The following is a 20,473-nucleotide window of genomic DNA, read 5'->3' on the forward strand; positions in this document are numbered from 1 at the left end:
ACCGCCTCCCGGAGCCCTGGCGAACCAGGCGGACAGCGGTAAGGACACGCGTTCTTCCGGCCGAGTTCCGACACCAGAGCGCGCTCAGCGCAGCCCCCGCTTCCCAGGCACCGCCCACCTTCCCGCCGGCCAATCGGGCCCCGAGGCGTCATCAGGCCCCGCCCCGCCGGGCGCGGCTCGCCGCCTTTGTTCTCCCCCCCGCTCCCGGTCTCGGCCTGTGCGCTCCCCGCAAACCGAGTGGCAGGCTCTGATTGGTGGCCGCGACGCAGCCAATCAGAAGGGGGCACCTCATGTTAGAGCTCGGAGTTTTAAACGCGCTGACGAGGGGCGCGCGGAGCACTGGGGGTGTCGGTGGCTAGGAGAGGCCTGGGCGCGTGGGCGGTGCCACGGCTCGTGCGCCCTGCGTCGCGCGGGGATTGGCCAGCCCGCTGCTTCCTCCGCCCCCAGCCAATCGCCTGGGAGGACTTCCTGGAGGGTTTTCCCGCCCCTCAGTGTCGCTCGGGGGACCAGGGGCCGTGGGCCTGACCCGGAGTGCGGAGCCCTCAGCGGCACTGGGCGCGGGCTGGCGGCGCTCCGCTCTTGCAGCCATGAGGCCCCGGAAAGCCTGCCTGCTGGTCCTGCTCTTCGCGCTGGCGCAGCTGTTGGCTGTGGCGAGCGCCGGGGAAGCGGACGAAGGTGAGCGGACGGGCGCGCCTGGCCGGGCCGGGGAGAGCGGCGTGCGCCGCGCGGGACTGGGCCGGGGCGTGGGCACGCATCCCCTCCAGGACTAGCCGCGGTCTCAGGGCGGTCGGGGGGACAGGAGCGCGGCCGGGGCTGCTGGACGCCGGGCCAGCCGAGGCAGGGGGTGCGAAGCTGGCTCCGTGTCCCCAACTTGGATTGTCCTCCAGGCTCCCGGCCCTCCGTCCGCTCCTGGGAAGGGCCAGCACTTACGGGCGAACACGCGTGGGGGGTGTGAACGTGGGAGCGAGCCAAGGAGGACCCACTCGGGCACCTCACGCGGGCGTGAAGACCGGCGTGGGAGCCCTCCGCAGCCCCTGCGAGCGGCACGCGTTCTACTTTTAAACGCGGGATCCCTGGCTCCGCGGGTCATTAATCCAGACGTCCTGCTTTGAGGGGGAGAGGGAGGCTCGGTGTTCGTCTTCGGGAAACCGGAGATAACCAGCATTTCCTTAGCGCTGACGCCGGGTCCTGCCGATGCAGCAGGCACCCGCTGTGGCAGGAACAACACGCAGCTCCAGGTCGTTGCCTGCGAGCTTCGAAATCGGCTGGCCGCAGACAGCAGAGAACTGTGAACATTAGAAGTCCTTGCTGGAAAAATAACTGTTCCTGGAGAACAGCATGTTCCAGGGCTGCTAGTAGCAACCCTTCTCCCTGTCACTGAGCTTACTGGGTTTGTCCCAATATAAATAAACCCCTCTTCTAATGTGAACTTGCGGGAGAAACGTGAACTTTACACTCTTTCAGACACGTTGGGCCATTTCTGTGTGGGTCACGAATTTAAGAGAGCCTTTGCCCAAATAGGAAAGGAAGAGCCAACACCCTGTGAAAGAAACACCTGTGGGAAGGAAACAGGTAGCAGTGCTGTCTTGGGACCTTTATGTAAATTCAGAGACCCAAAAAAAACCGCCCTGAAGCAGACTCTGCGTTTTAAGCGAGTTCTTCATGGCTCAAGGGCAGAGAAAACTCTGGAAGGCACGTTAAAGTTAGGTGTATGTGGAGGGTACTTTTTGCAACATAGAAAATAGCTTTGCCTTGGGTTTGACCCAGCAGTTCTGTTTGGGGGGTGATTCTGGAGAGACGGGGAGAGAGGCAAACTTTGGTGAGATGTCGGGCTGTTACAGACAGGGAGGGGTTTTTCCTGTGGGTTACTTGCCCCAGAATCCCTGGGGTCCTGGCTGCCAAGGACAGTCCTCCAGGGCAGGTCCTCTGGGGAGGGACTGTAGCATTTATCTGGACTCTTTCCCCATCCTTGAGGGAACCCTTGGCCCACCATTTTCTCTGGTTATCACGGGTCACTTGTGCAACAGATGTATCTGGGGACTGTACCTACCTCTTAACCACTGTAGTCCAAGTCTTTAGGCTTCCCCCTCCTCCACCCCATTACTGGATGTGATAGCACAGTGGTGTCTGGGCACCTAACTCGTGTGTGTGTGTGTGTGTGTGTGTGTATTACTAAGTAGCTCCTAAGCCTGGTTGATTTGAGCCTCAGGTTGCAGGACTTTCTCAGGATAGAGGTCACCTGCCCTCTTCACATCCTTCCAGGTTAAATAGAGTATTTTGCTCTTTCTTACCTGCATTTGTTTAGGGTTGCATCTGTTTAGAAGTAAGTGGAAATTCACTTGTCTGTTATGTTAAGGAACTATAAAACCGCCCCTTATTTTCTTTCCTGAGAAGTAATTATATTCAGAGCCTGAAAGAAGTGGGAGGCCTGGATGATTCCACCTACAGCCTTCAGTGTTTGGGAGGAGAAGCTGATGTGACAACACAGCATAGCAGTTAGGGCGGGAGGACCCACCACCTAGCCCTGGTAGCTTTGGGATCCTGGGCAAGTGACTCAAGTTCTCAGTGCCGCTCTTTCTCTAGAGTACGTGTAACAGACTTCCCTCAAGGGGTGGAAATAACGCGTTTGAGCTTGGCGCGGGGCCTGGCACATACTATTAACCATAGTGGTAAATAGCGGATAAAAATTTTCGTACTTTCTGTATTTGCTATAAACCAACCTGTAATGGCGTAATAGCAGTAATTTATCCTGCTGTTGATTGGGGAGTCAGCGGCTGAAGAGTAGAGTGAGGACATCCTGGAAGTCATGGCCTGCATCCAGGCTGGGCCAGGGTCCCTTACTGCTGTCAGCTGTGTGCCGTGGAGTGGGGGGTTGCAGCAACCTGGCTAGGTTGGCACGTTTTGGGAGCAGCCTTCCCGTGCAGGCTGAGCAGGTGGCTGTGCACGGGAAGGCTTCATTTGACCCGTGCTGCCGAGGCTCATACCCTTTCAGAAGGTGCTGGGAGGTTTTCAGTGAAGCCCAGGGAAAAGTAGTCTCCCCGTTAAAATGTGGGGTGTTTTCCTTGTGGAGGTGCGTGGATTTCCGGTAAAAATACAGAGGCAGCACCTTCTCAAAGTGCAGAGGAATGAGTCCTGGGTTGTCACTCACTTGGGGGCAATGAGAAGATAGGAACCACGCCTTGACACAGTTGAGAGGCGTTAATTATATAGGGCCCCTTGAAACATTCTGGCTTCAGAGTTCATTAATTATAGAGGGAGTGTACTGTGCATTTGTTTGTCCTTAAAACATACTCGTTTTATTGAAGTGTCCAGAAATAAGATGCCTCTTAGGAATGCTGTGTCCCGTGTCAGCTCACTGACACCCATTGAGCACTGCATCACTAGTAGTGTAGAGTCCACTTCAGGCTGAGCGGAAGTAAGGAAGCATCTTGATATTTCCTTCTTGTAAATTTCACTCTGGACAGGCCGTCCCCATGTGGCTATGACTTAAGGCTTTTCGCTGTAAAGTAAATCTGAACACCTGTGTATTGAGTGGATTGTTGAGTTGCTCTTCCTCTAGCCTGAACAGTGGACTAAGTTCCCCAGTTCTTCCTTTCCAACTTTACTCCAGTCTTTCCATTTGCCTGCATGGGAAGTCCGTTCTTTTCCTGGGCAGAGCGGCCAGACGGTGAGAGCTCAGATGGCCCATAAACCCTTCCTCACTGGCCACAGCGGGCCTTCAGCTGGCGCCAGCGCACAGATCAGATCACAGGGTAGAGAATGATGCTCCCAGGCCCCCTGCTGCCAGCTTGAACATTCTTGAGTCACGCCCCCAGGTCATTTGCCCCCAGGTCATTTGCAGGAGTGAGGGGTATTCAGACTAGCCTTGGGGAAGCCTTGTGACTAGCACCTGGCTGGACAGAGCTGCTGTAGCCACGGATTCCTGGGCACACCAGGAACAATGACCCCAGAGAACCAGTGTTGCGTTCCAAGGTCCTCTGATTTCTTGAGGACTGGGCTGTGTGGGCTTCCGGTCACAAGTAGAAGGGATTTTGGTCTGGTGTGTGTGTAAAGAAACGAGCTTAGGCCATCAGCCCTGGAATGGATGGTTACTTGCCACTTCGATTTAGTCTTAATTAATAACATCAGAGCAAGATGTGTATTTTAACCTCATGGGGTTCTTTTCCGGGAAGTGTAAATAGACCAGAAAGTGTCTCTGTGCACTGCTAAGCAGAGGTTCTTTTGCTCCCGGTCCCCTTCCCACCCCCAGGGGTCTAGAAGGATTTGGTTAGGGATTTGGGAACAGGGCGAGCAGCTGCCTTCTGTTCCCCTGGGAGACATGGGGAAAGCACTTGTGGGTCTCTCACACTCAGAGGTGGGCTGTTCCCATGCAGTCGCCCAAGAGTAGCGAGGCCGTGCTAGCGGGGCCGGAGCCCAGGTTGTCTTCTGCTGTGTCCTGTCCTCCCAGGGCACCTGGGCACCTGGCTCTTCTGTTCTGGGTTCATGGTGGGGAGGAAAGTAGGTGGCAGGAGAACCACGAAGCCAGCTTGGAGCCTGTTTCTCAAATCAGAGCTTGCTTTCCGTGTTTTAGAGCTGTCTGTCCCTCTTTCAATAAGGGAGTGAGTTACCTTAGTTTGGAGAGAGGGGCAGGGGTGTCTAAGGGGTAAGGGTTGGTGAGCTGCCACTGCAGAGGGATGGGCCTCTCTGTAGTTTGCAGGTGGGTAAATTTCAATGAGCATGAATCAAGCTGCCCACCCACCAAGGCCTGGGAGTAGAATGAGCAGCAGGGTGTGTGTATGTGTGTTGGGGGGGGGGCCCTGTGGGGATTCTCCCTCTTCCCAGCACTTGCAAACCCTAGGGGTCCAGGATCCTGAGGGCAGGTGTTCCTGCCCTCACCTTGTCCACAGCTCCCAGCAGTAACTAGCACTGTTGATTTATCTCTCGGGAAGCCTCTCCAAAGGAGAATAATTGGCCCCTTGAAACATTCTGGCTTCAGAGTTCATGAATTATCCCTCTGGCTGCACTCAGTTCTTTTCATGATGTGACAGTAGCTGGAGAACCCTATTAATAAGAACTGTAGTGGGGCCGGTGCTGTGGCATAGCAGGTAAAGCCACCACCTGCAGTGCTGGCATCCCATATGGGTTCTGGTTGGAGTCCTGGCTGTTCTACTTCCAATCCAGCTCCCTGCTATGGCCTGGGAAAGCAGTGGAAGATGGCCTGAGTACTTGGGCCTCTGCACCTATGTGGGAAACCTGGAAGAAGCTCCCAGCTCCTGGCTTCGGCTTGGCCCAGCTCCAGCTGTTTTGGCCATTTGGGAAGTGACCCAGTGGATGGCATATCTCTATCTCTCCCTCTCTTGTGTAACTTTGCCTTTCAGATAAATAAGTAAACCTTAATAAATAACCATAATTCCACAATTCCTTTTGTCTGTATGTGGCCATTTGCCCAAAAGAAATTAAGTTAAACCTTCACAGTAAGACATACTGTTTCTCACATTCTGGGAAGAAAATTTTGCTTCCAAGCAAAGGTGTAATTTTATATATATTTTAAAACTTTTTTATTTGAAAGGCAGAGTATGTGTATGTGTGAGAAAGAAAGAAAGCTCTCCCATCTGCTGGTTCACTCAAGGGCATGGAGGAGCCAGGGCTGGGCCAGGCCAAAGCCAGGAGCCTAGAACTTAATCCAGGACTCCTGCCTGGGTGGCACTCCAGTGACGGGATGTGGGTGTCTCAGCTACTGCACCGAATACTTGTATATTTTTGGTACATGATGTGGCCCCTCAATTCATCATCTCAAAATAATTTCCACCCCGGAGACTAAGCAGGGAGACTGTAGAGGTAAGACGTGATTCCTCATCCTCTTCCCCTTCGTATTTTCCGTTTCCCTTGACCTGTAGGGCTTTACAAGTACGAGATAAATGCCTCTCCATTTCAGAAGTTAAGTTAGTATTCAGTCCCCCACAGTGGAAAGTTGAGAATGAGTATTTGTTTCCTGTTTGTACTGTTTTGGGGGCCACGGGAGGTTCTGTGGAAGGCAGAACAGGGCGGAGGACTGAGTGGGGAAGCAGCTGGTCCTGCCTTCCAAATCCAACTGGGACATTTGGACATTAAATTTGAGGCTGTGGTTTTCACACATCGTGTAGCTGTGAAATCCTAACTGGTCCTTAGTGCCTTGTTGAGGGATGTGACCCATCTCTGGATCCCCTGGGCCACACACTTTGAGGCTTTTTTTTTTTTTTTTTTTTTTTTTTTTTTTTGGAGTCTAGGAAGGTTCTAAAGAGTGGCTGGCTTCCTAACCACTCTGGATATTTTCCACTCAGATTCTTCTGTTACAGAAAATGCCATTGAGGATGAAGAGGAAGAGGAGGAGGATGAAGATGATGAAGAGGAAGACGATTTGGAAGTTAAGGAAGAAAACGGCGTCCTGGTCCTGAATGATGCAAACTTTGATAACTTTGTGGCTGACAAAGACACGGTGCTGCTGGAGTTCTACGCCCCGTGGTAAGGACAGGCAGCCTGTGCCGCAGCCGGCCGGCGCCTGGGCTGCGCCTTCTCCCCACGGCGGGTGGGAGCGCTGCCTGCAGGAACTCATCCTCTTCATTGAGGAACTGCTCTGTGTTGAATGAGGAGCCTACAAGGAAGGCAGTCTCCTCTTGTTTCCAGGGGCGGGGTTTAAATTTGGATCCATCCTGATAGTTGCGGCTGGGCACAGGCATTTAACACGTGGTGTTGACACAGAGACTGGGGCTAGGACTGGCCAGGTCCTTGTTCCATATTCCATCCCTGGGTCATACACCTCCCTCTTCTCTGGCCGCATAGGGCTGGTATTTAGGTGGCTGCCCCAAGTGCATACTGTTGGCCTGCGTGGCACTCCACACCTTTTCCTGTCTTTGGCCTATCGTGATGTGGTATGTGGTAACTCGTCTCCCTGCCCCCAGCTCTCTTCTGTTTTATGTCTCATAACCCCTTCTTTTCTCTCTCTTGCCTTCTCTGTTTCATTTCTGAGGTAAAAGGATATGTGCAGGTGTTGTTTGTCTAGTGCCTGATGTTCAAGCTTAGTTCAAACATTTATGTAAAGTATGTAGGAGTGAGTGTTTTACCTAGTGGTTAAGATTCCTGTTGACACCTGTGTGCCTTACGGCAGTGCCTGGCTTTGAGTCCTGGCTCTGCTCCTGATCCTACTTTCCTGCTAATGCACACCCTGGAAGGCGGTAGGTCATGGCTGCCACCCACACGGGAGACCTGGATTGATTTCCCAGCTCCTAACTTTGGCCTAGCCCAGCCCTGACCATTGCAGGCATTTGTGGTACGAACTAGCAGATGGGACCAAATCTGTGTCTGTCTCTCTGCATTACAAATAAATAAATAAATATCTAGTTCTTTTAACAGGGTTACGAGATTATGTAATTTCTGTTTTATGGATCAGCAGTCTCAAACTCTTTGGTTTCAGGGCTCCTTAACATTCCTAAAAATGTAGAACTCCAAGAGCTTTGTGTGTGCATTGTGCTTACCAGTTTTAACCACATTAGAAATTAAAACCAAGGAGTTCTGAAAGAGTTTATTCATTTTAAAATTACAACAGTCCAATACACGTTAACATCAGAAGGCTGACATGCTTGTCAGTCAGGGTGGCTCTGGAAAACCCCAGTGCACACTCAGAAGAGTGACAGGGACAGTGTCTTACATGAAGGATTCTGACCTCGTGGACTCCTTGAGAAGGGGTCATTGGACCAAGCATTGCAAGACTTAGAGATGGAAAATGGAGGTTGAGCAGTGTTTAAAGTGTTTGCCCAGGGCGGAGCTGACCACAAACCATGGACAGTTGGACGTCCAAGCCCCTCATGGCTCCCTCCACTGTGTCCCATGTGTCTCTCCTTTAACTGCATGTTCCTTCCTAAAGCTCCTGTTTTTGTATGCATCAATTTAAATTTCCAAGAGGACAATTAACCTATTTCTCCTTCCCTAAATTTAATCCTTAGGTGTGGACATTGCAAACAGTTTGCTCCGGAATATGAAAAAATAGCCAAAGTCTTGAAGGAAAATGATCCTCCCATTGCTGTGGCTAAGATTGACGCGACTTCAGCGTCCATGCTGGCCAGCAGGTTTGACGTGAGTGGCTATCCCACCATCAAGATCCTTAAGAAGGGGCAGGCCGTCGACTACGAGGGCTCCAGGACGCAGGAAGGTGAGCTGGCACCTGAGTTGTTGGAGGATCTGGGGCCAGGACACTCTTCCCTGGGAACACAAGGTGGGGGGAGGGGTGTGGTGAGCACTTGGATAATAGAGGGAAAGGAGGAAAAGTTGAACAGACCCGAGACTGGCTTCCCCAAGACAGCAGCTCTACTGCACAGCTTAGGGCAACGGAGATCTCCGTTAACTTGTCCTTGGGTGGGAGGAGCGTCTTCCCCATTCTAGACCGTTGAAAGTGAGGATCTAGAACAGGAGTGCTAAGAGATGACATCAATGTCCATGGTTTCTGGAGTTCTAGAGCAGTGGTTCTCAGTGTTCACGTGCATCAGGGTCCCCCAGAGGGCTTGCTCAAATGAGTTTCTGGTTCAGTGAGTTTCAAGTTGGACCAGATAACTGGCATTCCTTACAGGCGCCCAGGGCTCGCCAAGCCTTGTACTGAGAAGCACTGGTGCAGAGTGCCGATTCAGGGCTCTGCCGGCACCTTCCCCTGGGCCTGATGGATTGCTGCCTGGCTCAGATTAGGCACTGTACTTTTTTTTTTTTTTTTTTTTTTTTTTTTGACAGGCAGAGTGGACAGTGAGAGAGACAGAAAGGTCTTCCTTTACCGTTGGTTCACCCTGCAATGGTCGCTGCAGCTGGCGCACTGCACTGATCCGATGGCAGGAGCCAGGTGCTTCTCCTGGTCTCCCATGGGGTGCAGGGCCCAAGGACTTGGGCCATCCTCCACTGCACTCCCGGGCCACTGCAGAGAGCTGGCCTGGAAGAGGGGCAACTGGGACAGAATCTGGTGCCCCAACCGGGACTAGAACCCAGGGTGCCGGCGCCGCAGGCAGAGATTAGCCTAGTGAGCCGCGGCGCTGGCCAAGGCACTGTACATTTTATTAAATGAATGAACAAGGAAAACTGTAACATCCTTCAGCGAGACCCTCTTTCTTATTTTCACTTTATTAGACAGAGACAGAGATCTCCCATTTGCCTGTTTACTCCCCAAATGCCTGTAATAGCCTGGGCTGAGCCAGGCTGAAGTCGGGAGTCTGGAACTCAATCCATGTCTCGCACGTGGATGGCAGGGACTTGAGCCTTCACCTTGCCATCTCCAAGGGTGCACGTTAACACAAAGAAGGATAAGAAGCTTAGGAGTACTCAAGCTGGGACGCCTGAATGCCGGGCAGCATCGCTAGCTGCTGCACCAAATGCCCACCCCCGCGTCTTATCACCACCAACGACAGCACCAGCAAAGTGATGCTGCGTTGTCCTTTCCCAGTGTGGAATGGGGGGAGGATGTTGAATGGGGTCCACTTCTTTAAAGCCACAAAACAGGCACGTGTGCTGGGCCTTAGACTCTCGGGTGGACCCTGAGACCAGGTGGACGTGTTGTCGGAGTCCCGTCCAGCTGGTGTGAGAATCTCTCCTCTGCTCCTTGGAGCACTGGACCCATCGTGGGTGCCCAAAGAAAACAGCGTCGCTTCCTTCGATGCTTAATTTCACAGTGTATTTGTCTGTTAACTAGGAAACGTATGTATTTGCTTCATAATTCAAAGAGGTGGCACTGTGAATCCTCTTTTAGAATAAGTCATCTCCCCTCCAGGAATGTGACTAGTGTGGTCTTCAGACATATTTTGTACACATAAAAGCAAGTATGTTTTTGTGTGTATATAATTTTTCTCATTTTTACACAATCATGAGCTTATCTTAAATACCATGCTGCACCTTCATGCTTTTATTTAACAAATATATCTTGGCTGTATCAGTACATAAGGAACTTGATCTAAAAGCAGGTTTAGGGGCGGGTATTTGGGACAACAGTTCAGGCACCGCTTGTAATACTTGCACCCTTTATCAGAGCACTAGCTTCAGGTCCCAGCTCCGTTCCCAATTCTGGCTCCCTGCAAACACACACCCTAGAAGGCAACAGGTGATGGCTCAAGTACTTGGGTTCCTGCCACCTATGTGGGAGAACCCAGATGGAGTTCCACAATCTGGATTCTTGGCTTCTACTGGTAAAGCTGAAGTGAACCAGAGGATGGAAGATCTGTGTCTCTGTCTTTCTCTGTTTCTCTGCCTTTGAGATAAATAAAAATAAGTGATAAAAAGTAAAACAGGTTGAAAGTAAATCGACATATCTACTTGGAGGTCTGTGCCCAGTGTTTGACCGTGAGAAGCATGGCCCACTAGGACAGCGCAGTCCAAAGCGGGCCCCTCACTTCACGGGCCCTCCCCTCCAAGTGTCTTAAGGGGTGGCCCCCTCAGGTTCACTGGCTGAAGTCTGGGTGTGGGGAGGGGCGCACAGCTTGTGCGTGGACGCGCTGCAGTGCTTTAGTTGGAAGGCTTCTGTGTCGCAGCAGTCGGTCTCCAGAATTGCCTTCCTGGTGGATTCTGCAACGGGCACAGAGAGTGTGTAGCCCTGATCCTGGGAAGCACCTGCCAGGGTTTTTGTCAGGACACGTTCTTGTGTCCTACTCTGCTTGTGGAATCCGTTTTGGGGAATGAGGCCACAAGCTCCTGCTCGTCTTTGACATTTTTCTTGATCTTTGCATTCCTGCTGGATGGGCATGACTGAATACTGTATACCATGTTTTGTACACGGTAGGGGATGCCCCAGATTGTATTAATGGGCACATGTGGTCCAAGTCATTAGGAGGCAGCACTCGGGGTTTACCTGCAGCTGGTCCCATAGTCTGGGAATAAAGGAAGTCTCGTTTGACAGGTGGATCTTAGGTCATCTGGAGAAGCCTACAGCTTGTCTGTGTAGTGGCAGAAATGTGCCAGGTGGCTGCTGGGAAACAGTGGGCCTCCCCACTCTGAACTGTGTCCTTCAAACTGCAGGGGTGGCCCTGGCTAGGGATGCAGTTGGATTTCAGGTCACATCCCCTGGTCTCCGAGGCCACTGCCACTTTCTCTGGCCCCATCCCTATCTGCCCCTGGGTGAGGTGAAGGACTTGCCAACTCAGGGTCTCCTCATACTCAGCCTGTTTGCTTTCTTTCAGAAATTGTTGCCAAGGTCAAAGAGGTCTCCCAGCCCAACTGGACTCCCCCACCGGAAGTCACACTTGTGTTGACCAAAGATAACTTTGATGATGTTGTGAATGATGCAGATATCATCTTGGTGGAGTTTTATGCCCCATGGTAAGATGGGTATGAGTTTCACACTCTTAGGGTGTTGGTGCGGCCCTTTGCAGATTCAGCACTCTGCTGGGCCCTGGGTGAGAGCGTGGCAGGCAGACGGACAACAGGCCTCTGCAAGTTGCAGGGCCAAGCTGCGGCACCAAGTCTTGTGGAAGAGGGCTGATCAGAAGAGGGTCATTGTGGGGACGGGTAAGGAGAGAGGTGCCAGGGGAGCAGGGACCCCAATGCTAGGAGATGGCAGAAAGAAAAGCACAGTGGGAGGTAATGCCTGTGTGAGATGCCCAGTTTGAGGACCCAAGGTGGCTGCTGCTACCCTCCTTCCTGGGGAGGAGGGCAGGGAACAGAGGTATGACCAGTGGCATGGGTGAGCCAGGGAAGCAGTGGGGGGATCTGAGTGCAGCTCCACACGAGGATGTCAACTTTTCTAAGAACTAGCCCAAGGTACCAGTTAGGAGGAATTTGTCATGGGTCACCTGACATGGTGGTTCTAGTTATTGAGCAGGCCTGTTATTTATTTGAATGTACTGTGTAGACTAGGATGAAATCCAACAAACTGTGAATCTGGAATAGGAACCATCAGGCCAAGAATGGCCTCTAGTGCATGTATTGTGTGGATGGGCTTTGGGGATCAGCAAGAGAGGAATTGGGCCTGGAGCCCATAGGCTGGGGCTGATGCGTGGTGGGCAGGGTCGCACCTTCTGCATGGTGAGGGTGGGTTTGGCCAGGGCAGCCTTGCTCCAGCCAGTGCCTGGGTGTGCCCAAACCTGATGGTCTCTGGATTTTACAGCAAAAACCACCACATCCAGTAATCAGTGGGTACAGCAAGAAAAAGAGAAGACAGATGGGTGGTATTTTTTTTTAAAGATTCATTTTTATTTATTTGAAAGTCAAAATTAGAGGGAGAGACAAACCATCTGCTGGTTCACTCCCCAAATTGACCACAACAGTTAGGGCTGTGCCAGGCCAAAGCCCGGAGCCCAGAGCTTCCTCCGGGTCTCCCATGTGGGTGGCAGGGATCCAAGCACTTGGGCCATCTTCTGCTGCTCTCCCAGGTGCGCAAGCAGGGAGCTGAATTGGAAGTAGAGGAGGGTATGGGAGGTTGGCATCGCAGGCAGTGGCCTAACCCACTATGCCTCAGCGCTGAGTGACATATGGGTTTTGGAAGAGGAAAATGAACTGGCTTCTACCAGTCTACCCTTCTCAGGGTAGACCTCGCGTCTCCTGGCTTGCCCGTGGCTCTCCCTGTGCCACAGTCCTGGTGCTCCTGTCTGCATGTGTGTACACGTGTGAGGCGAACGTGATAACCACTACGCTACGGAAACACGCTGTGCGTGTATGTGTGTGTGCACGCGCCCTCCCCCAGGGTGTGAATGGCTCCGAGGAGGCTCACGTCTTCATCCTGCTGGTGTCTCCTGAGGGGCGTTGTGCAGTGGCCTCACCTAGCAGACGTTAGGGTTTGCAGGTTGTGACAGTCGTGAGACACAGGATGGGTTTCTGCACCTTACTTGGCCTGGGAAGGGGGTGAGTCTGCAGTGCAGCAGGCCCCTGACAGAACTGGCTTCCTCCTGGCAGGTGTGGGCACTGCAAGAAGCTCGCCCCCGAGTACGAGAAGGCAGCCAAGGAGCTCAGCAAGCGCACGCCCCCGATTCCCCTGGCAAAAGTCGACGCCACGGCAGAAACAGACCTGGCCAAGAGGTTCGATGTGTCTGGCTACCCGACCCTGAAAATCTTCCGCAAAGGAAAGCCTTTTGACTACAATGGCCCACGAGAAAAATATGGTACTCCGCTTCCTTCTCTGCTGCCACCGTGGGGAAGGGCGGCTCCCTGCCAGGCCACTGCCCCTGGAAGGGCTGGGGGCAGGGGGCAGGGGGCAGGCAGTTCTGAGGTCCCCTTCTCAGAGGCGTGCTTTGTTCCCAGGGATCGTTGACTACATGATCGAGCAGTCCGGGCCTCCCTCCAAGGAGGTTCCGACCCTGAAGCAGGTCCAGGAATTCCTGAAGGACGGAGATGATGTCATCATCATTGGGGTCTTTAAGGGGGAGAGTGACCCAGCATACCAGCAGTATCAGGATGCTGGTAAGTTGTGACTGCGGGCTGAGCGACGCGCACCTCTGCCGGACCGTGGGAAGTTGGCATCAGTGTAGGGAGTGACTTGGTGGGAGAACCGAGGTGGTGTCTGTGGGAATAAGCTTTCCCTTTGGGGCTGAGTTGGTCGCTGTTGCCTTCACTGTACATGGATGGTGTGATCACACTGGGCGTGGAGCAGACCCTCCGTGCCATCTCCCTGCTGGTCGCTCAAAGGAGGGGAGGAGCAGGTCAGACTCATCCAGCTCACTGTCTGCCTTCCTCTCTTGAGGAGCCCCCTCCCCAGGACCCCCTGCAAGAGGGAAAGGCTGCTGACCCACAACGTGAGGGTCCGTCAAATGTAAAAGAGCAACATTTGGGGCTCCAGCCTACCACCTCTGGGAGGAGGGATTTAAACCCCATGAAGGGGGTGGGCATTTGACCTAGTAGTTAAGATGCCCACATGCCGGCCGGCACCGCGGCTCACTAGGCTAATCTTCCACCTTGCGGCGCCGGCACACTGGGTTCTAGTCCCGGTTGGGGCGCCAGATTCTGTCCCGGTTGCCCCTCTTCCAGGCCAGCTCTCTGCTGTGGCCAGGGAGTGCAGTGGAGGATGGCCCAAGTGCTTGGGCCCTGCACCCCATGGGAGACCAGGATAAGTACCTGGCTCCTGCCATTGGATTGGCGCAGTGCGCCGGCCACGGCAGCCATTGGAGGGTGAAGCAATGGCAAAGGAAGACCTTTCTCTCTCTGTCTGTCTCACTGTCCACTCTGCCTGTCAAAAAAAAAAAAAAAAAAAAAAAAAAAAAGAAGAAGAAGAAGATGCCCACATGCCATAATAGCGTGTGGGTTTGGTACCCAGCTCTGGCTCCTGGTTCCAGCTCCTGCTGATACAGACCATGTGAGGCAGCAGTGATGGCCCAAGTCATTGGGCTCCTGCCACCCCCATGGGAGACCTGGAGTGAGTTCCTGGCCTTGGCCTAGCTGGAATGTGGAGAGTGAGCCAGCAGACCAGCAGATGGGAATGTGGGGTTTGTGTCTGTGCACATGTGCATGCATCTCTCCCACTTCCCTGTGAGGATACTGGATGTGAAAACAGCACAGGGAGGAGGGCCAGCGCTGTGGCATAGCAGGTAAAGCCGCCACCTACGGTGCCAGCATCCCATACGGGTGCCGGTGTAAGTCCTGGCTGCTCCAGTTCTGATCAGCTCTCTGCTATGGCCTGAGAAAGCAGTAGAAGATGGGCCCTGGGACACGTGTGGGAAACCCAGAAGAAGCTCCTGGCTTCAAATTGGCCCAGCTCCAGCTGTTGGGGCCATTTTGGGTCTGAACCAGCAAATAGAAGACTGACCTCCCTCCCTCCCTCCCTCCCTTTCTCTCTCTCTCTTCTGTCTCTCTCTCTCCCTCTCTCCCCCCGTGCCTCCCTCCCTCCCTCCCTTTTTCTCTCTCTCCCTCCCTTCCTCCACTCCCTTCCTCCCCCCTCTCCCTCCCTCTCTCTCTCCCTCTCTCTCTCTCTCTCTCTCTAACTTCGCCTTTCAAATACATAAATACAGCACAGGGACCTGGGCACATGTGGCACCTGCCTGTCAGCCAGGGCATGCTGTTGTCCAGGGGGTGTGTGCAGTGCTCCTGGTAGGCACAGTCAGCCGTTGCTGCTGACATCAGCTCTGAGCCTCTCTGGGAAACATCTGGTTTATTTCTGACACATTCCAAGACCACAGGACTTAGATACTACTACACCTGCACAGAATTTTTCAGAACAAACTCTTCAAGTGCTCAAGCTCCGGTGTTGTCCACACAGATTTTATGGTGGTGATTATACTGTTTGGGCATTTGCTCTGGCTGATCAGGGTAACAAATTAAACTTCAGTTGTGTGAGCAATTTGATAAATTACATTTTATCATTCTGATAATTTTTTCAGCTAACAACCTGAGAGAAGATTACAAATTTCACCATACTTTCAGCACTGAAATAGCGAAGTTCTTGAAAGTGTCCCCAGGGAAGTTGGTGGTAATGCAGCCTGAGAAGTTCCAGTCCAAGTATGAGCCCAGGACCAATGTGTTGGACATTCAGGTGCGTGGCGGTTCTCTGGGGCCCATGACGGGCACCTGGCAGGCCTGAGGATTCTGGGGTTTTGACGCCTGGTTTTGTCCTGTCTGTAGAGTCTGGAGTGTCTTTCCGAGCCCCACCTACCCTACGTCACTGGTTAAGAGGCAGGTTGCCTGAAGGCACGGGAAGGGAGCGCAGCCAGCAGGTGGCTCGTCCTGGTTTGCAGGAGGGGCAGCGTTGGGAACTCAGGTGTGCCTGGCACATCCTGGGACAAAGGCCCTGGCAAAGCTCCACTTGCTTTTGCCAGAACAATTGTTCCCACTCCTCATATCTCCTGGAAGGCAAACGCTGGTCTCCCTCGGCACCCATTCAACTGCAGGCTTAGCCAATGTGTAGCCAGGTGTGTTGCTGGGGCTTGAGCCAAGCCTTGTTTGCTGGCAGGTCAAGGGCAGGCCCTTCTGTTCCCTGGATGGAGCTGCTGAGCTTAACACATGGATTTTTGCCTTTCCAATCCCCCACTCCAGACCCACTCACTTCCTCTTCTTAAGGGGAGTGACGCATTCAGCTGTAGAAGAGATCACCCATTCCAGGATGGGCCTGGGTCCAGCTTAGGGTTCCAGGGGCGTCACCAGATAGACCTCGGGTTTGGAGGGAGTTGCAGATGCCAGATCTGAGGCTGCAGAGAGAGTTCTGGAACCCGTCCTGGACAGCGCAGCAGGTGGAAGCAGAGCTGAGAAGGAGAGGCAGGAGCGTTTCCCGAGCTCTGCGGACCCCCGGCACTGGGTCCCTGCTGTTTGGGTGAAGACCTGGAGGAGGAGAGGGCAAGGCAGGGGAGCTCAGGAGGTAGGAGCGTCAGGAAACGAGGAATGTGGTGGTGCCTTGTTCCCAACCCAAGCCAGTGGCTGTTCTGTTCTGTTCTGTACTTTCATTTGCTTACTAGGGAGGTAGAACTTTTTATAATTTTGTTGTTGTTGTTGTTGTTTTTTGCCACATTGGTTGTGTTTTGCCATTTTTCTAGTAGTCTTTTACTTAATGATTTGTAAGAAGTCTTTGAAATCGTTCACTGTGTATGCCACAAAGGTTTTTCCCACCTTGTCATTTCTGTGATACTTCTTACCAATGATTTTCATGTAGTCAAATTTAATCTGTTTTTACCCTTATGGTGTTCACCTTTTGTATTATGTATGAACTTTTTTTTATTAACATGCAATACTTGTGCATTTTTGTGGGCTACAGCAGAACATTTCAACACACAAATACAGCACAAACCAGTCAACCCAGGCAACTAGGCTGTCCATTTCTTTTCTTTGTCTTGCTGTGCTGTGGAACTGGTGCTTGTTACTTCTATCTGACTGCATTTGGGTACCCTTGTCTGGCCTCCCCCGGCCCCCTCTCTGCACCCCGGGTCAGGTTCCAGCTCTCCTGTCCCTCGTCCTCTTCCGTCGGTCCTTGATGGTGTTGCTCATTTGTCTGCCGCATCTCTTTCTCTGTGCCCTCTTCTTGGTGTAGGGCAGCTGCTGTGACTCCTCCCTCGGCCTCTCTCATCCAGAGATACAGAGCTGGGGTCCTCTTGGAGGGTGGAGGCGTGGGCCCCAGGGGATCAGGCCTAGCTCTCTGCAGGAGTGCATGCATTGGGAGAAGCAGCCCTTGACCCCCAGAGATGGATAGTTCCATGTGCCCGGTCTTTGAAGCACACGGCTGCGCTTTTTGCTCTTGAGTTCCCGTCTTCTGAGTGAAGATCACTTCCGGGACTGCTGCCTGGGAGTAAAGCCTTCGTCTTGCTGTGGCTTCCAGGGCCGCCGCCTCTGCCTTCCCCCCTGGTGCCAGCAGGCTTGAGGCGGTTTCTCCAGGCAGAACGCGGTGTCACGGGGCCTCGCTTAGGAAGTGTACCTCTCGGGGCTGTGGTGACGACCAGGCCAGCCGCACGGATCCGTCCATGTGAATGGCAGAGAGCCAGGCCTTCCTTGAGCAGCCACGGGGCCTGGTGAGGCCAGAGCCAAAGGACAGTGTGCCATGAAGCACGCTAGTGTTCACAGCGAGAGAAGGCTCCAATAGCCGAGGGAGTGGCTGGGCAGTGCTGAGAGGGGTTGGCCCGGTGTTGTGCTTCCCCAGACTGGGCCCTTCCACTGCCCATACGTGCCTCTGTGTCGCGATGCTCACTAACGCCCCTCTCGTCCATCCCCTCTGGAGCAGGGTTCCACGGAGGGATCGGCCATCAAGGACCACGTGGTGAAGCACGCCCTGCCGCTGGTTGGCCACCGCAAGACCTCCAACGACGCCAAGCGCTACACCAAGCGCCCCCTGGTGGTCGTGTACTACGGCGTGGACTTCAGCTTCGATTACAGAGCGGGTGAGGGGCTCCCACCAAGAGCTGCATGGGGGAGGGCGCCTCACTCCTTTAGAGATCTGCCCTGGGACCCTGGCAGGTTGTGGCACAGGTTGATTTAAATTTATGGCTTCGAGATCATCTTTATGCTGTGCTGCGTAACTGTCCCTTCTCCTTCCCTTCTAGAGAAGCTTAGGGCTGAGGCCTCACCTGAGGGGGACCAGACCAGCCTCCAGCCCTGGCAGTGGCTGTGTTGCCCCGGCACAGGTCCCCTGGGCTTGCAGCCGTGGCCCAGCTGTGCTCACAGCACGTGCGTCTCTCAGGACGCTTCCCTGCGACTGCTGTAGAGCCGGGGCTGGTGCCCTGTCAGAAGGTCAGTGGCAGCCTTGACCCTGAGCTCACAGCCCTTGGTCTGTTGCAGCCACCCAGTTTTGGCGGAGCAAAGTCCTGGAGGTGGCCAAGGACTTCCCCGAGTACACCTTTGCCATCGCCGACGAGGAGGACTACGCCGCGGAGGTGAAGGACCTGGGCCTCAGCGAGAGCGGGGAGGACGTCAACGCGGCCATCCTGGACGAGAGCGGCAGGAAGTTCGCCATGGAGCCCGAGGAGTTCGATTCGGACGTCCTCCGCGAGTTCGTCACAGCTTTCAAAAAAGGTCAGCCTGGGCGGGGGTGGGGCAGCGCTGAGCCCCCTCCCGTGCACGCTGTCTGCCGGGCAGGGCCCCGTGTAGCCTGAACTGCAAGTACCAGGACAGCAAGCGTTGTGGGACGTGTAGGGTTCTTGCTTTTCCTTCCAACAGCTCCTCCGTCTTTTGCCTCTGTGGCCTCAGAGCCCGACCAGGAGCCGCCTCTTTCCCAGCCGTTCGCTGTCCTGGACCTAAGGGATGGGAGGACAGAGCCAGACCCCAGCTCTGTGCTTGCTTTCCTTCTTTGAGACAAAGAACTGAGATGTCTTAGAAATTTTAAGAAGCCTTATTGTAAAAAATCTTCTGGGTTTAGACCGCAGTTAGGTGTGTGTGGAAGGCCTGCTTTGATCCTGGTTGAACATGGCCCCAGTGGCTGGTGTTCGCCACATGGCAGGCAGGCCACGCTGCCTTGGAGCTTTCCTCACGGGGCTCCCGGGCTCTGGGGCCCGTTACACCGAGTGTAGGGTTCACCTGCCCCTGCTGGCAGGGACTGGAGAGCAAAGATGGGGGTAAGCAGAGAAATAAGGTGCCCATTGTTGGGGTGAGGCTCTGGAGGACAAGGCCCTTCCTGGCCCTTCCAGCACATGACTCACCCCTTCCGACGGCATCACCGTGCCCTGTGTCGCACGGCCCTGCTGCCTGGTCCAGTTAGCGCAGCCAGGGTCCAGGACCTCTCCAGCACTGACCGTGCCTTCCCCACTTGCTCTCCTTGGCAGGAAAACTGAAACCAGTCATCAAGTCCCAGCCAGTGCCCAAGAACAACAAGGGACCCGTCCAGGTCGTGGTGGGGAAGACCTTCGACTCCATCGTGATGGACCCCAAGAAGGATGTACTCATTGAGTTCTACGCTCCATGGTGTGGGCACTGCAAGCAGCTGGAACCCATCTACACCAGCCTGGCCAAGAAGTACAAGAGCCACAAGGGCCTGGTCATCGCCAAGATGGACGCCACCGCCAACGACATCACCAGCGACCGCTACAAGGTGGATGGCTTCCCCACCATCTACTTTGCCCCCCGTGGGGACAAAAAGAACCCAATTAAGTTTGAGGGTGGAGACAGAGATTTGGAGCATTTGAGCCAGTTTGTAGATGAACACACCACAGCACAGAGCCGGACCAAGGAGGAGCTTTGAAGGCCTAGGCGTCTGCGGAGGGCGGGGGGACCAGACGCTTTTGCAGACTTGGCCGGGGCGCGAGGGAGCCCTGCGGGCCAAGGCCGTGGTGCAAGGGCGGGATCGTGACCCTTTGGCCGTTTTTATACTTTGGTATTTCAGCTCACATTCTGAATACTGAGTAGCCGTGAATGACTCGATAGTTTAGTTCAGATTTTTATGGAGGATACATTTATTTTTATCATTTGGGGTTTGATTTTTTTTTTTTGGCCTTCCACTTTCTTTAATATTTCCTCAAAGCTGATAAGTTGAATCTTTTCTGTGTGAGAATGTTTTCTTTTTTAATTTAAAGTTTAAAAAACCTTTGCCAAACCATGTTTGTCTTGCCTTTTATTGTCTCATTGTCCGAGGAGTGGTTTCCTTGGGATTTGACTGGCGGTGTGTTTTAGTGTGGTGAGAGGTGTCACCGAGCACTGTGCTGTGGCACCGTCCTGGCCTGCTTTGTGCACGTGCCTTCCAGGCAGGACACCAGGGGCTGCAGATGGAGCAGCATTGCCCAGGTCTCCCCAACCTGTCCCTGCCAGAAGAGATGTACCCAGACACAGACGCAGATACTTCAGAGCAGGGGGAAAGACAGGGACAGACAGAACTATTAAAAATCTACCTCCTGACTGTCGGAAAACACCTGCTGTGACTGGGAGCAGAGGGTTTGGGTGGAAGCCAAAGGAGGGCCTGGCCTGGGCCTGTTGGGCCGGGTGCGGGTTGCCACCCCTGATCCTGAACGCCCTGGGCATGGGAGTTTCAGGAGTGTATGGCAGGTTGAGGGCTGGGACCAGAGGGCAGCCCCTGGCCTTCGTCCTATTGCATCTCCCTTGTACGAAAGCAGGTGTCGGAGCAAGGGAGTGAGTGATGGGCCGGCTGCACCCAGTACTGAAAGGGTGG

At 53.8% G+C, this 20,473-nt stretch overlaps 1 protein-coding gene across 3 annotated transcripts; it reads left to right on the forward strand.

The window, feature by feature from the left end:
• The first annotated feature begins 493 nt into the window (after window positions 1–493).
• PDIA4 (protein disulfide isomerase family A member 4) lies at window positions 494–19,906 on the forward strand. Of its 3 annotated transcripts, none has more exons than XM_051839384.3 (10): window positions 494–675; window positions 6,300–6,480; window positions 7,959–8,164; window positions 11,157–11,295; window positions 12,868–13,073; window positions 13,213–13,371; window positions 15,282–15,433; window positions 17,603–17,759; window positions 18,157–18,390; window positions 19,137–19,906. In XM_051839384.3, the coding sequence occupies exons 1-10, from the start codon at window positions 588–590 to the stop codon at window positions 19,550–19,552; spliced, it is 1,938 nt and encodes a 645-aa protein (XP_051695344.3). In that variant the 5' UTR covers window positions 494–587; the 3' UTR covers window positions 19,553–19,906. The 3 variants fall into 3 exon arrangements, with proteins under 3 accessions (XP_051695344.3, XP_051695345.3, XP_051695346.3); XM_051839385.3 differs by having other exon boundaries at window positions 6,315–6,480; XM_051839386.3 differs by having other exon boundaries at window positions 11,157–11,294; window positions 12,853–12,990; window positions 19,137–19,903.
• Window positions 19,907–20,473: the final 567 nt, after the last annotated feature.

This window comes from Oryctolagus cuniculus, chromosome 3 (assembly GCF_051225735.1).
Source record: "Oryctolagus cuniculus isolate XC-2025 breed Fujian yellow rabbit chromosome 3, ASM5122573v1, whole genome shotgun sequence".
NCBI classification, from domain to species: Eukaryota; Metazoa; Chordata; class Mammalia; order Lagomorpha; family Leporidae; genus Oryctolagus; species Oryctolagus cuniculus.